Source organism: Lagenorhynchus albirostris, chromosome 1 (genome assembly GCF_949774975.1).
Source record: "Lagenorhynchus albirostris chromosome 1, mLagAlb1.1, whole genome shotgun sequence".
NCBI classification, from domain to species: Eukaryota; Metazoa; Chordata; class Mammalia; order Artiodactyla; family Delphinidae; genus Lagenorhynchus; species Lagenorhynchus albirostris.
In genome coordinates this window covers 84,296,352-84,309,299 of record NC_083095.1, presented here as the reverse complement: position 1 = coordinate 84,309,299, position 12,948 = coordinate 84,296,352, and the positions used below count along the sequence as shown (strand labels likewise).

Below are 12,948 nucleotides of genomic sequence, written 5' to 3'. Positions count from 1 at the left end.
AGCTCAAATAGGTGTTTCTTACTGAGGAATGTCGTCTTCTAACAGGTCTCTCTACATTGTCACTGAAAGAGGAAAAAAAATTTATATACATAGCAGTAAAAAACTGAATTTCTAAAACCCATCATTACAACATCCCTTACGTGCTTTTAAATTGGTCATCACTTAACAGTTGGCGTCACTTTCACTTAATAAAATTTATATTACGAGACTTAAATTCAGTATTTAGAAAGTCAGTGTTTTAAAATACATATGGTATACCATAGGACTATCTCTTGAAAAACAAGAGATAACATAATTTAAAACATAATTTACCATATTGATTTATATAAGCATAATTATAAGATAAATGGACCAAAAGAAAAAAAAAAAAGAAAGAAAGGGGATTCTCTGGCAGTCCAGGGGTTAGGACTCAGTGCTTTCACTGCTATAGCTGTGGTTCAATCCCTGGTCAGGGAACTAAGATCCTGCAAGCCGCAGTGCAGCCAAAAAAAAAAAAAAGAGATAAATGGACCATAAATCAAGAGACTCTAGTTCTGGTTTTACTACAGTGTGATTTTTAGAGCAGGTTTTGAATATTCAACTGGCTATGGTAGCCAAACAGACAACTTAGTCTGGTTTCCTTCCTGCCTGGTTTGATCATCACAGCTATTATGTACTCTGCTCAGGTTAGTTGTTGCCAAGCAAGAATATGAGCCCAGTGTTCCACCACTTGATTTTTCAGGAAAAGCTGAAAATCTAATTATTGTATGAAATCTTGAAATTTTGGCAATTAATTCAAAAATTAAAAAACACTGTTTATTGTTTAGACAATTTTTTCTTTGTCATATATATATATGCCTGTAGGCTGTAAACTGCCACTAGTTTGTGATGCCAACTTTAGACAAATCATTTCATTTCTTCAGGCCTCAATTTTCTCATCCTTAAATTGAAGAGACAGGAAGTGGTCTCTAAAGTCCCTCTCAGTTTTGACTCTAGATGAGTTTACATAAAGATATGGCAGGGAGTGCTGTGACTTTGTAACATTTACTTCTTTTCCCTGGAACAGACTGGGAAAACATTTCAGAAGTTATAAACATGTCTTACTAATTGGAAAAGTATCTTTCCCTGATAAAGAGTTGAACATTTTTAGCTGCATTTCCCAAACTTACTTTTCTTCATTAGCCTCTGAAGACATCCCATCCATTTTTGAAGAAAAACTGTTTCTGTAACAAATACACAATATGAGAAAAGGTGAGAAAAAAGGAAGAGAAGTTGTAATCTGTGAAGAGGTTAAGAGCAGAGCAGAGTTGTAATTTCAGGATTACTTCACTATGGGGCTATGAAACATGAGAAATTTTGAGGATTTTAAACTATTCTCTAATAGTGACCAATCCTAGAAAATTCTCATATTCAAGAGGAAATCAGTGACTAACTCTGATTGGAATGAGATGGACTTTAACGGTTCAAATAAAAATTTGTCCTAGTTTATATGAGTTTATGGATTATATAATAATTCAATCTCAAAATATAGTCAATCAGCTATCAAAATACTTATATTTGCATAAAGTAGATTTGCATAAATGCATATTTATCTTATGAAAATTTAACTTTAAGTACTCGAGCAAAAAAAAATTTAAGGCATAAAAATAACATTTTAGGGGCTTCCCTGGTGGTCCAGTGGGTAAGACTCTGCACTCCCAATGCAGGGGGCCCAGGTTTGATCTCTGGTTGGGGAACTAGATCCCTTATCCTTCTGCAACTAAGTCTGCATGCTGCAACAAAGACCCGGGCCAGCCTAAATAAATAAATAAATAAATAAATAATTGGGGGAAAAAACATTTTAAACAGTGTAGTTGATTATGTTTACAATCTCACTCAATGAGTATCTGTCTTGGAAAGAGTGTGCAATAAGAAGCATAACCTGAAGTTTCTTTAACTGGTCTTATCTCCTACCTATCCATACCTATATTTTCACTTTATGCATTTTAACCTTAGAACTTTATCCCTGGGTAAGAAAAAATTCCATTGCAGATTTCAAAAAACAGAATAGCTCGAGATTCTGACTCAACAATATGAGCATTTCTACTAAATACTAAATTAATACCACATACATATGGACTTCCCTGGTGACACAGTGGTTAAGAATCCGCCTGCCAAGGCAGGAGACATGGGTTTGAGTCCTGGTCTGGGAAGATCCCACATGCCACAGAGCAACTAAGTGTGCGCCACAACTACTGAGCCTGCACTCTAGAGCCCGCAAGCCACAACTACTGAGCCCACGTGCCACAACTACTGGAGCCCATGTGCCTAGAGCCTGTGCTCCGCAACAAGAGAATCTACTGCAATGTGAAGCCGGCGCACCGCAACAAAGACCCAAGGCAGCCAAAAATAAATAAATAGATGGATAGATAGATAAAAAGACTAAAATACTTACTTAGAAAAAAATAAAATACCACATACACAAACTGTCAGAATCAATGTTCTTACACTTTTAGCAATAAGTAAAAAACCAAAACAACAAAAAAACAGGTACTTAAAAGATATCTTATTTTACATGCTTTCATCATATATAACAAGTCAAATTAAAGAATACTTCATAATGAACTTGAACCTGAAGTAAAAGTCTGCTTATTTTTCAGTATTGATTTATTTAATTAGCTGTTAATATAGATATAAGGTGATGGGTATCTTCTAGGATTTGATCTCTGACCCTCTCCTTTTGTCCTCCATCACTTTCTAAGTCTGTTTATCCATTCTTCTGGTTTCACTTACCTCCTGTTCACAGATAACACCTATATCTACTTAAAATAATATTTTTATTTTTTATTTAATTAATTTATTTTTTTGCGGTACACAGGCCTCTCACTGCTGTGGCCTCTCCCGTTGCGGAGCACAGGCTCCGGATGCAGGTGGAGGTGGTTGCGGGTAAGAGAGTTTTTTTTTTTTTTGGTTGCTTTGGGTCTTCACTGCTGCTCAGTGAAGAGTTGTGGCGAACAGGAGCTACTCTTCGTTGCAGTGTGTGGACTTCTCATTGCGGTGGCTTCTCTTGTTGCGGAGCACAGGCTCTAGGTGTGCGGGCTTCAGTAGTTGCAGCATGCAGGCTCTAGGGTGCACGGGCTTTAGTAGTTGTAGTACTCGGGCTCAGTAGTTGTGGCTCGAGGGCTCTAGAGCGCAGGCTCATTACTTGTGGCACACGGGCTTAGTTGCTCCGCAGCATATGTGATCTTCCCGGACCAGGGCTCGAACCCATGTCCACTGCATTGGCAGGTGGATTCTTAACCACTGTGCCACCAGGGAAGTCCCAAGAGAGCTTTCTTTCGATACAAAATAACTAACTTAAAGTAGTGAAGGTGGTTGCTTTTGGGAAAGAGGACAGTATGTAATAGCTTAAATTTTTAAATTAAAAATATTATTTTGGGGGCTTCATGATCTATGTCTTGCATTTTTTTCTTCTTTTGGAAATATTTTCAAATCGTGATATATTAAAAATTCACAGATTAAAAATAGTAAATACGGGCTTCCCTGGTGGCGCAGTAGTTGAGAGTCCGCCTGCCGATGCAGGGGATGCAGGTTCGTGCCCCGGTCCGGGAAGATCCCACATGCCGCGGAGCGGCTAGGCCCGTAAGCCATGGCCGCTGAGCCTGCGCGTCCGGAGCCTGTTCTCCGCAACGGGAGAGGCCACAACAGTGAGAGGCCCACGTACCGCAAAAAAAAAAAAAAAAAAGTAAATACTATCAAATCAGGATCACCTAAACATCTTCATTGTTTGAAACAGTCATCGTGCATCATTCTTGTTTAGCCTGCAGACCAGCTGACACTTGATTAAGTAATAAGATTCAAAGCTTATTGATGTCCTCTTTTAAAAATATTCTATTCAGTACATATCTGTAAGTTCCACCTCCAACAGAAACAGGAGACTCCAGGTTCTCACATTAAGCTTCACGTGTAAAATGCTATTATGGTTGAACTTTTGATCACTGTCACATTAATTGATTACTGATTGGTTCCAGAACTGTGCACTTGGCACACAGGTAGGGGTGCTACAGCTTACTCACAAAGGTGTTCTGGGATATTTTGAACTTTTGAGAGAAACAACAATTCTCAACATCTATACATCACTGCTAGCTCAATATAGTACCCATTCACATTACATTAGTTTTGATAACATATTATCGCAAAGCTGGATTTTTGGCAGTTCCTGTGATATAAAGCAAGTACTTTTGATCAATGTGGTACTGGAAATGAGGGTGGCAGTATCCAGTCTGATTCCAAAATCTAAAAGGTGTGCAATATTCAACAGGCACACATATCCAATTAGTAAATAATTGTAAGTATTTATGAATAAAATTAAAATATTATCTTTTACTTCAATTTATGTATATTATTTTTTTCAAATGGCTACTAAGCAGGTAGAATCACTTAACAACAACTTCTAAAATTGTTTGGACCTAAGCACTTAATAAATATTGATAGAACTGTTAGATATTTCTTTTGTCCTAGGGGCATAATGAGCCAAGAAAATTTGCGAACTACTAGTCTAAATAATCCAGAGGTCCACAAACTACAGCTGCTGGGCCAAATGGGCCTTTAACAGTAGTTTTTTACATTTTAAATCAGTTACAGAGAACAAAAAAAAAAGCATAGAAAGAAGAAATGTGACAGAGATCATGTAGACCATGGAGCCTGCAAAACCTGAAAATCTACTATCTAGCTATTTGTCCACTCCTTCATTTACTTCACCACTATCTAGAATTAATGTATTTCATAGTGTCCAATGATACAGATTCTAGATCTGTGCTGTCCAATACAGAACAGGTCTAGAGTCTATATCATTTAAATTTAAATTAATTAAAATTTAAATTAAAATGAAATAAAATTTACAATATAGTTCTTGTTACAATAGACACATTGCAGGTGTTCATCACATGGGACTAATGAGTACCGTGTTAGTGCAGAAATAAAACATTACCATTAACAATGAAAGTTTTATTGGACAGCACTGTCCTACTAACAATATCTAGAGTGTCTTCTACCATCTCTTACTTAGCATCAAACAGATCATTAATACTACCACTCCAAATATTTTTACTCAGTTTACATCTATTTGTCAATCTTGTAAACATTCCTAGCCATTCACATAGTCAAAAAGAATTATACTGCTTTGAACCCAAACTTTAATTAGCAAAATCTTACATTAATTCTTCATCTCTATAAATCATTCTTCCCTTCAAGTTCCACCTCAAATACCACTTTCTCCAAGAAGCCTCCTTTAGTCTCCATTGCCAAAAAGCATCAGATAAGCTTTTCTGTGCTCCCATATTCCTTCAGAATGTCCTACAATCCTTTACATTGTCCTGTTTTATAGTTATCTGTGTATATTAATTCTTTCCCGTTCTGGACTGTAAACTCTAGATGAGGGACTCAATCATCCGCTCCCAGCCCTGGCACAAGACAACAAAGAACCCAATACAAATCTGAGGAATTCGACTTATTCAATTCAACCGAAAACTTCAATCTTAATACCTAGAGTAAGTTCTGCTTTGGTCTTTTCTGTCATCTCTCTATAAACCTATCTTCAAAATTCCAATCGGCAATGTATTTTTTTTAGAACTTTTTCTTAAACTCCAGTATTGAGATAAACAGGAAGAAAAGACTCCTTAACTCTGGCCTAATAATGGACAGAGGAAGACTTTTTAAAAACTTATTTGTGGTGTACTAATATTGGCTTTATTTGTCTATGTTATTACATCCGCCGGAAACCCAAAATCTGCTCAGTGCTGCTAGCACTCGATCAGACATTGTAAATAAACCATAAGCCGAGAGTTTAAAATCACTTATTGCTGTCACTTCATTTATAGCTAAGAAAAGATTGAGTAAGAAGTGCGAACAGCCGCGAGTTCCCCAAGGAAAAGAAACTGGGGTGCGAGGAAGAGTACCGGAACCCTGACAGAAGATGGCGGGGCGGGGCGCCGCGGGCCGGGTCCCCCTCGCCGTGGGGCCCAGGTGTGGACGGAGACTGCTAGGGAGGAGGAAGGCGGCACATGTGCAGGCCGAGGTGAGGAAAAAAGAGACCCGCACCCGCGGAGAAGCGTCAGTACCTGAGCCCAGCGAGTTCCGAGGCAGTTTGGCTGTAGGAGTGTCCCCCACCTCCCACCGCGGGGCCTTCAGACCGCTCAGACAAAACCTAAATCCCTCCGCGCGAAGCCCAGGCCGAAAGTTACCCGCCGCGGCCCAACTGCTTGAGAAATTCTCCTCAGACTTGTTTGGCGTCCGCACGCTTCTCAGAGAGGCACCTCACCGCCACCCCTCGACGTCACCTCACAACACCCAGACGGCCTCAGTGAAGCATTCAAATCTAACCGCCCTGTTGGAGCGCATGCGCAAAACCGCTCAACGCGTCGGCCCCGCCCCTTAGGCTCCAGAGCCTTCCTAAGACTCCTTTAATCAAACTTCCTTTGCAACCTGTATGCCGATTTTATTTCTTTCAAGGTTATCTCATTTTCTACCGAATTTTCCTTTGTCCATTCCCATTGCAGATCTCCCACAGTATGGGAGCGGCCATCTTCTTTTGATTTCTTGCTATCAAAAGGATAGGAGCTTTGCTTCCGTACAAAATGGCGGCTTCTATCACATTGCGTCACATCCCCCTAGTTTTACTCTCTATAGCTAGCAGGAAACAGAAGGCTTCGGGGACGAGGTGGCCGAGTGGTTAAGGCGATGGACTGCTAATCCATTGTGCTCTGCACGCGTGGGTTCGAATCCCATCCTCGTCGAGGAATTGTTTTTGCCTCTGATTTGAACAGATAAACGTAAATTTGCTTGCGGAATGAAAACAGTTGAATATTTGTTCCAGGTATGATTTACTAGTCAATTTACTCCAGCACAATTAACCTCCTGTTTGAATCTTTGAAAGAAGGGCTCGGGAGCATTGTGACCTCGCAGATAAAGAAAAGAGACATTTCCTGGGATTCGGAGTTTAATTATAAAATGGATTTAATGTCTTTTTAATGAAGTAAACAATAGTGCATAGAATTCCACGATTATTACTGTTCCCATATGTTCCAGTTGTGGTCTGGTCAACATTACTTAACCCAGCTCCTGATTGAGGAACTTCAATTACTGTGGATTCTTACCCCAGGGTTTTCACTTCAAAAGCTACCTCGAGACAGTGTTGAGGATTCTCTTCCAGCCCCCAGCAGGCTGCAGGTGTTCAAGAAAAGTATTCGACATTAAAAAGATGTTGACAACACGTGGAAACTTGGTGGTATCTAGAAGCCAGAGACTGAACGTCTACCTTCCCAAAGGAGGTCTTAATTCCTCTCTTGGATTTAAGCAAAGAGGGAAAAACAGGGAGTAGAAAAAGAATAGATTCCCCTCTTGAAAGGTCATCGGGCAGATTCATTCAACTCACATTTAACAACCTTCATTTATCCAGTATTTATCTGCAGGCAACACAATGAATTATAGCACTTTAATTAACCATAACCCTGTGATCACGATAAACATTTTTATTACTCCATTTTATAAATGAGGACACTGAAAGATAAGCTTGCCCAAGGTTATACAGCTTCTGTAATTGCAGAAAAGGCATTGTAACCCAAGTCTGTCGAACTCTGGTGGCTCTTAACATCATCCTATGTGGTGCTGGAAATTAGTAAAAAGTGCTCATCAATCCCTTGCGGTGATGGTTTACACATTCTCTCTGCAGTGTACGGTATCCCAGAACCTGGCAACGGGCAGGTGTCTTCAGCAAAGTTCTTAGCCCTCAGGGTGGAATTCAGGCTCCAGTGGCTCCTCCTTGTCAATTCAAATCCCTTGGGAATGTTGATACCTGCCTGGGCTGAGGACTGAGGGTCACCCCAGTACCTGCCTTCAGCCTTGCTCTGTAATTCATTCACCACTCTGCTGCTAGGAGGTGTTTCTACCCGGATTCTACACACTCCCAAGGGGTCCATGGATAGAATTCAATTGGTTACTTCGTTGGGGAAAAAACTGCAGCTTTATTTTCATTCATCTCTAATTGAAAGCACTTCCTTCAATAAAGATAAGCAGCAAACTACAGTAATATTAACCTTACCCGTGATTTTTGTCACCAATAGAAATAACAGATAATGTTATATCACATTACTGTTACTGCTTTATGCTCATTACTACTACTTCAAGATAATGGTAGTTGTTGGACCTGCCATTAGATCTTGTAAATTTATGCATTCATAAGAAAGTACATGCATTATACTATTAGATCACAGATTTTTTTAATTTTAAAATTTATTTTATTAAAGTATAGTTGATTTACAATGTTGTGTTAATTTCTGCTGTAAAGTGATTCAGTTATATGTATATATACATTCTTTTTCATATTCTTTTCCATCATGGTTTATCAGAGGATATTGAATATAGTTCCCTGTGCTATACAGTAGGACCTTGTTGTTTATCCATTCTATATATAATAGTTTGCATCTGCTAATCCCAACCTCCCAATCCATCCCTCCCCACCCCTCTTCCCCCTTAGCAACCACAACTCTATTCTCTATGTCTGTGAGTCTGTTTCTGTTTCGTAGATAAGTTCATTCGTGTCATAGATTCCACATATATGTTACATTAGATTCCACATGTAAGTGATATCATATGGTATTTGTCTTTCTGTTTCTGCTTCACTTGGTATTATATCACAGATTTCTGAACTATTTTGATAGCTGTATTCCAACTTAACTGGTTGACTGTCTATTACAACAAACTTAATTTTATGCATTTAAAAACAATATTCTGAGAAGGGACCCATAGGCTTTACCAGACTACCAAAGATCTATGTCACAAAAAAGGTTAAGAGCCCCTGAGAGATTTTTCTGAAGTGCCCTCAAGACATTGATCTTAACCTTCCTCTCAACTAGGCCTTGCTCTCTCTGGACAAAGCTCATGCTTACAGTAAGTCTTGCTATGACAGTCCCAGTTTTTGCATTTCTTTGATCTCTTCATGTATAAGAACTGTGCTTATTTTACCTGTTTCTCAGAGAATCAAAAGGATTCAGGCTAACACAGAAGGGTAAAGTAAGTCTCTTTAAAACCCAGAGAAAAGATTGTAAAACTCCTCTTGAATCCTGTCTGGAGTCACAGCTGGGGAAAAAAAAGGATTAACAACATGCCAGTTTATTTAAAAGCCTGAGGCCAGGGGTGTGGGGACTTGGATTAGTAGTAAGGAGAAAAATTTATCTATGTAATGAAGGAAGGCAGTAAAGTGTTAGAGGCGCCATCTACTGGAGAAGCTGCAACTGAAGACTTGGACAAGATAGTTCTGCCTGAATGGCTCATACGTTTTGAAATATCCCCATTACTCCCCCAAATTTGTCAACAAGCCACAGCTCAAGGAAATCATTCTCCATCAACACCAGGGTTCTTCACAAGTCCTATCCTGAACTATTGCAGGACCTCTCACCTCTGGAAGACCAGGAGAAAAAGAACCATTGCACAGCCAGATGCATTACCAAGATATTCCAGCTCTCCTGTTACTTCGGTGCCAGGGAATGGATCTTCATTCTCTGAGTCCAGCTTCAAGAAGACCCATTGTCTCTGGAGAATGAGGTGCTCTGGGAAGAACTGTCCAGTGTTTACTTGGTGATGGTCTGCTGCCTGGGCAGATCCTTATGTGTCAGCAGCCCTCATGGACAAATCTCTGAAGGAAGAAGTGAAATCCAGGATTTTTTTTTTTTTTTTTTGGTGTGCCTCCAGTTTGTTTCTTAATTCTTACAAGAGAAACTCAGACCCAGGGCTGCAAGACTTAACAAAGATTGGTTTTGAGAGGCAGACCATATCAGAAGTGAATTCATTCTGTTCCTTACCATTAGGAAGTATGGTCCCACTGAGAATCATCTCTGGGAAGACAGTTGTGACAAGACCTGGAGAAGTTCAAGAATGAATCCAGGCATTCTTCTCTGAGTCTGCAACATCAACTCAAAACTTATTTTTTCCTCAAATTATTCCCTCAGCTGCATGCTATCATATGAAAACATCCATGTTGCCATAACAACTTCTGGGAATGCCTACTAAGCTGAAAACTAAACAATATTTTCATATTGAAGATCGATAGAGCAAAAATTGAAATCTAGTTTATAGTAAACTTCTTCAGGAAGACAAAGTGAATAAATGCCAATAGACTAGGGGAAAGGGGGAATAACACTTGCTTATATCCCATGCTTTGTATCTTCTGCAAAGATAGCTATGGATAGATAGCAAGCAAGAACCAGTTACATACACCTTTCCTTCTCATCACAGTGAGGATGAGCAATGCCCCAGATTTCAAATTTCAAATATTCATTTGAAATCTCCAGAATGAAGTAAAACTGGGTCAAGCCCAACTTCAGTAGGTGAAATTAATGGATGAAGGACCTGAGGACATGACTGATGATTCCATGGAGTTAGAAGCAATAATTCCTTTTCTGATTTTGGTACTATGGAGTAGTAAGTTTTTCATATTTCTCTTTGGGCTAAATAAAAGGTCATTGACTCTAAGCACTTTTTTCCCCTCTGGCTTTCTCAAAGATTCTGACTTTCTTAAGTATTTTTACCTGAATCTTTTAATTTACATTTATCAATTCTAGATCAGATGCCTTCAGTTAATGCTTAGAAAGTTACGACGGACAAATGAAGGCTATATTTGTTCTGAACTATGACAGCGTACTAAGTGATAACAACAGACCAGTAACAATTCCAAGTCATCTCAATGATCAACTTTCTGTTGATAGCTAATACAGATATAGCTTTTAAATTCTGATTTTTAAATACTTGAATAATATAGAAACTTGACACCTAAAATAAAATTTTGCTTTCAGAAAACTGAAATAGCTCCTTGACAGTAGTTTCTATGTACTCACTACAAGGATCACTTAAAATCAACTCTCCTTTCAATGACTGTCAGTAATCATTTTTTTGGTATAATCCAGCAAGTAACAGAGGCAACCTTTATTTTAGCCCATGATGTAGGACTTAGTTTTATTTTTCTTTTGGCTTAAACAACAGAAATTATCTCATAGCTCTGAGGACTGGAAGTCTGAGATCAAGGTGTCAATAGGGTTGGTTCCATCTGAGGGCTGTGAGAGTGAATCTGTTCCACATCTCTTTTCTAGCTTCTGGTGATTTTCTGGCAATCTTTAACATTCCTTTGCTTGTAAAATTCTTAATCCTTATAATTTTGCCTCAATTCTGATTCTGGACAATTTAGCATTTAGGATGAAATATAAAGCTATTCTTACTCCATTTCAAATGTTGGAAAGTTTACAAGAAAAAAGAACCAGAAAAATTGTATCATTTATTGTTTACTTGAATTAATGAAGTATTTTCAAGAATTTTGTGTCTAGATGTCACATTAATAAAGTGTTAGGAAATGCAATGCACAGGGCTCTCTTTGTGTCTGAAAGTATGCCAAATCTAGAATACCAAAACTCTAAACTGCTTTTAGATCTCTCAGCTCTGTTATGATAAAGAAGCATTATTTGAATCTGCTAAGGCATATTAAAGTGGTCAGTCACTTTTGCAAATTATTATATATTGCTTATCATTACTGTCTCCAAAATTCCAGACATATGGTGCTCTTTTTCCATCGCTGGTGAAAGCGACCCATGGCCGAGGCACTTGGGAGTGGTACCCACCAGCTGCATGGAGGTCAAATAGACCTTGGGAGTTGTGCAGTGGGTGACCAGGAGGATCACTATTTCAGAGATAACCAAAGGTTAAAAAAAGAAAGAGAGAGATCTTTTAACGATTAAAAAAAATTTTTTTACCTTGAAAGGTATTATACATACAATGATATAATACATACATGTAATATATTGTGTATGTATAGTTTAAAAGCATAAAACCAGTACAATTTATATACAACCCAGCTAAAGAAATGGAATATTACTAGGACCTTTGAAGCTTCCTGTGTGCCCCTCCCTGCTCGCATCCTCCCACCAAAGAGAAAACTACTACACTGAATTTTGTGTTATTCATCCTTTTACTTTTCTTTACCAAATATACATATATACATATACATACATACATATATATAACATTTTAGGAATATATTTGTCTTATCTGTTTTTGAATTTTATATAAATGGAATCATTCATCTGTGACTTCTTTCACTCAACACTGTTTTATCCATATAATTCATTCATTTTTACTGCTGCTTATTATACAATTATCTGAATATATAATTATCTATCTATTGTCTTATGGACAGATACTTCAGTTGTCTCCAGTTTTTTGCTATTATAAGAATGCTGCTATATATATAAATATATATATATATATATATATATATATATAAAAAACCCTCATTTATGTATATAAAACCCTCATTTTAAACCTGAGGAAAGTGAACCACAGAGAAATTGGTAACCTGCTCAAAGCTATGATAAGTGGAAGGGCCAGGATTTGAACAGGCAGCCTGGCCCCAGAGCTTGTGCTCCTGTTCACGTGCTAGGCTGCTCAGCAGTGAGCTGCAAAGGATATTATTTCTAAAGTAAGTGATAGTGAAGGGGGGAGGGTACTTCTGACCTTTAAAGTCCCATTCATAGAATATCATATCTGACTGTGAAACTGCATACAGTATATCACAACCAAGTCATTCTTTGCTTTGCTAACAGAAAGAATTTCTGGCAAAGGAAGGAAGGAAGGGAGGGAGGGCGGAAGCGAAAAAGATGAAGAAGGAAAGAAGGAAGGAAGGGAAGGGGAGGAAAGATAGGGGAAAGAATTTCAACAAAAATACAGGTAAGAAGAGCAACAAAATATCTGCTGACCTGGGGCTTCCCTGGTGGCGCAGTGGTTAAGAATCCGCCTGCCAATGCAGGTCACACGGGCTCAAGCCTTGGCCCGGGAAGATCCCACGTGCCGCTGAGCAACTAAGCCCGTGCGCCACAACTACTGAGCCTGCGTGCCTAGAGCCCGTGCTCCACCACAAGAGAAGCCACCGCACTGAGAAGCCCGCGCACC

General features: G+C 38.8%; 1 protein-coding gene and 2 non-coding genes across 3 annotated transcripts in view; 2 read left to right on the top strand and 1 right to left on the bottom strand.

Moving 5' to 3' along the window:
- Positions 1–1,198, bottom strand: part of KNL1 (kinetochore scaffold 1) — a 58,359-nt gene extending 57,161 nt beyond the window's left edge. Inside the window, 2 exon segments of the mRNA XM_060168779.1 lie at positions 23–62; positions 1,149–1,198. Of these exon segments, the coding sequence (XP_060024762.1) occupies positions 23–62; positions 1,149–1,183 (75 nt within the window). The 5' untranslated portion in view covers positions 1,184–1,198.
- A 5,472-nt stretch (positions 1,199–6,670) lies between these two features.
- TRNAS-GCU (transfer RNA serine (anticodon GCU)) lies at positions 6,671–6,752 on the top strand. The gene has a single exon. It is a non-coding gene; the product is annotated as a tRNA-Ser (tRNA).
- A 2,223-nt stretch (positions 6,753–8,975) lies between these two features.
- LOC132506315 (small nucleolar RNA SNORA26) lies at positions 8,976–9,095 on the top strand. The gene has a single exon (XR_009535773.1). It is a non-coding gene; the product is annotated as a small nucleolar RNA SNORA26 (small nucleolar RNA).
- The last annotated feature ends 3,853 nt before the right edge of the window (positions 9,096–12,948 follow it).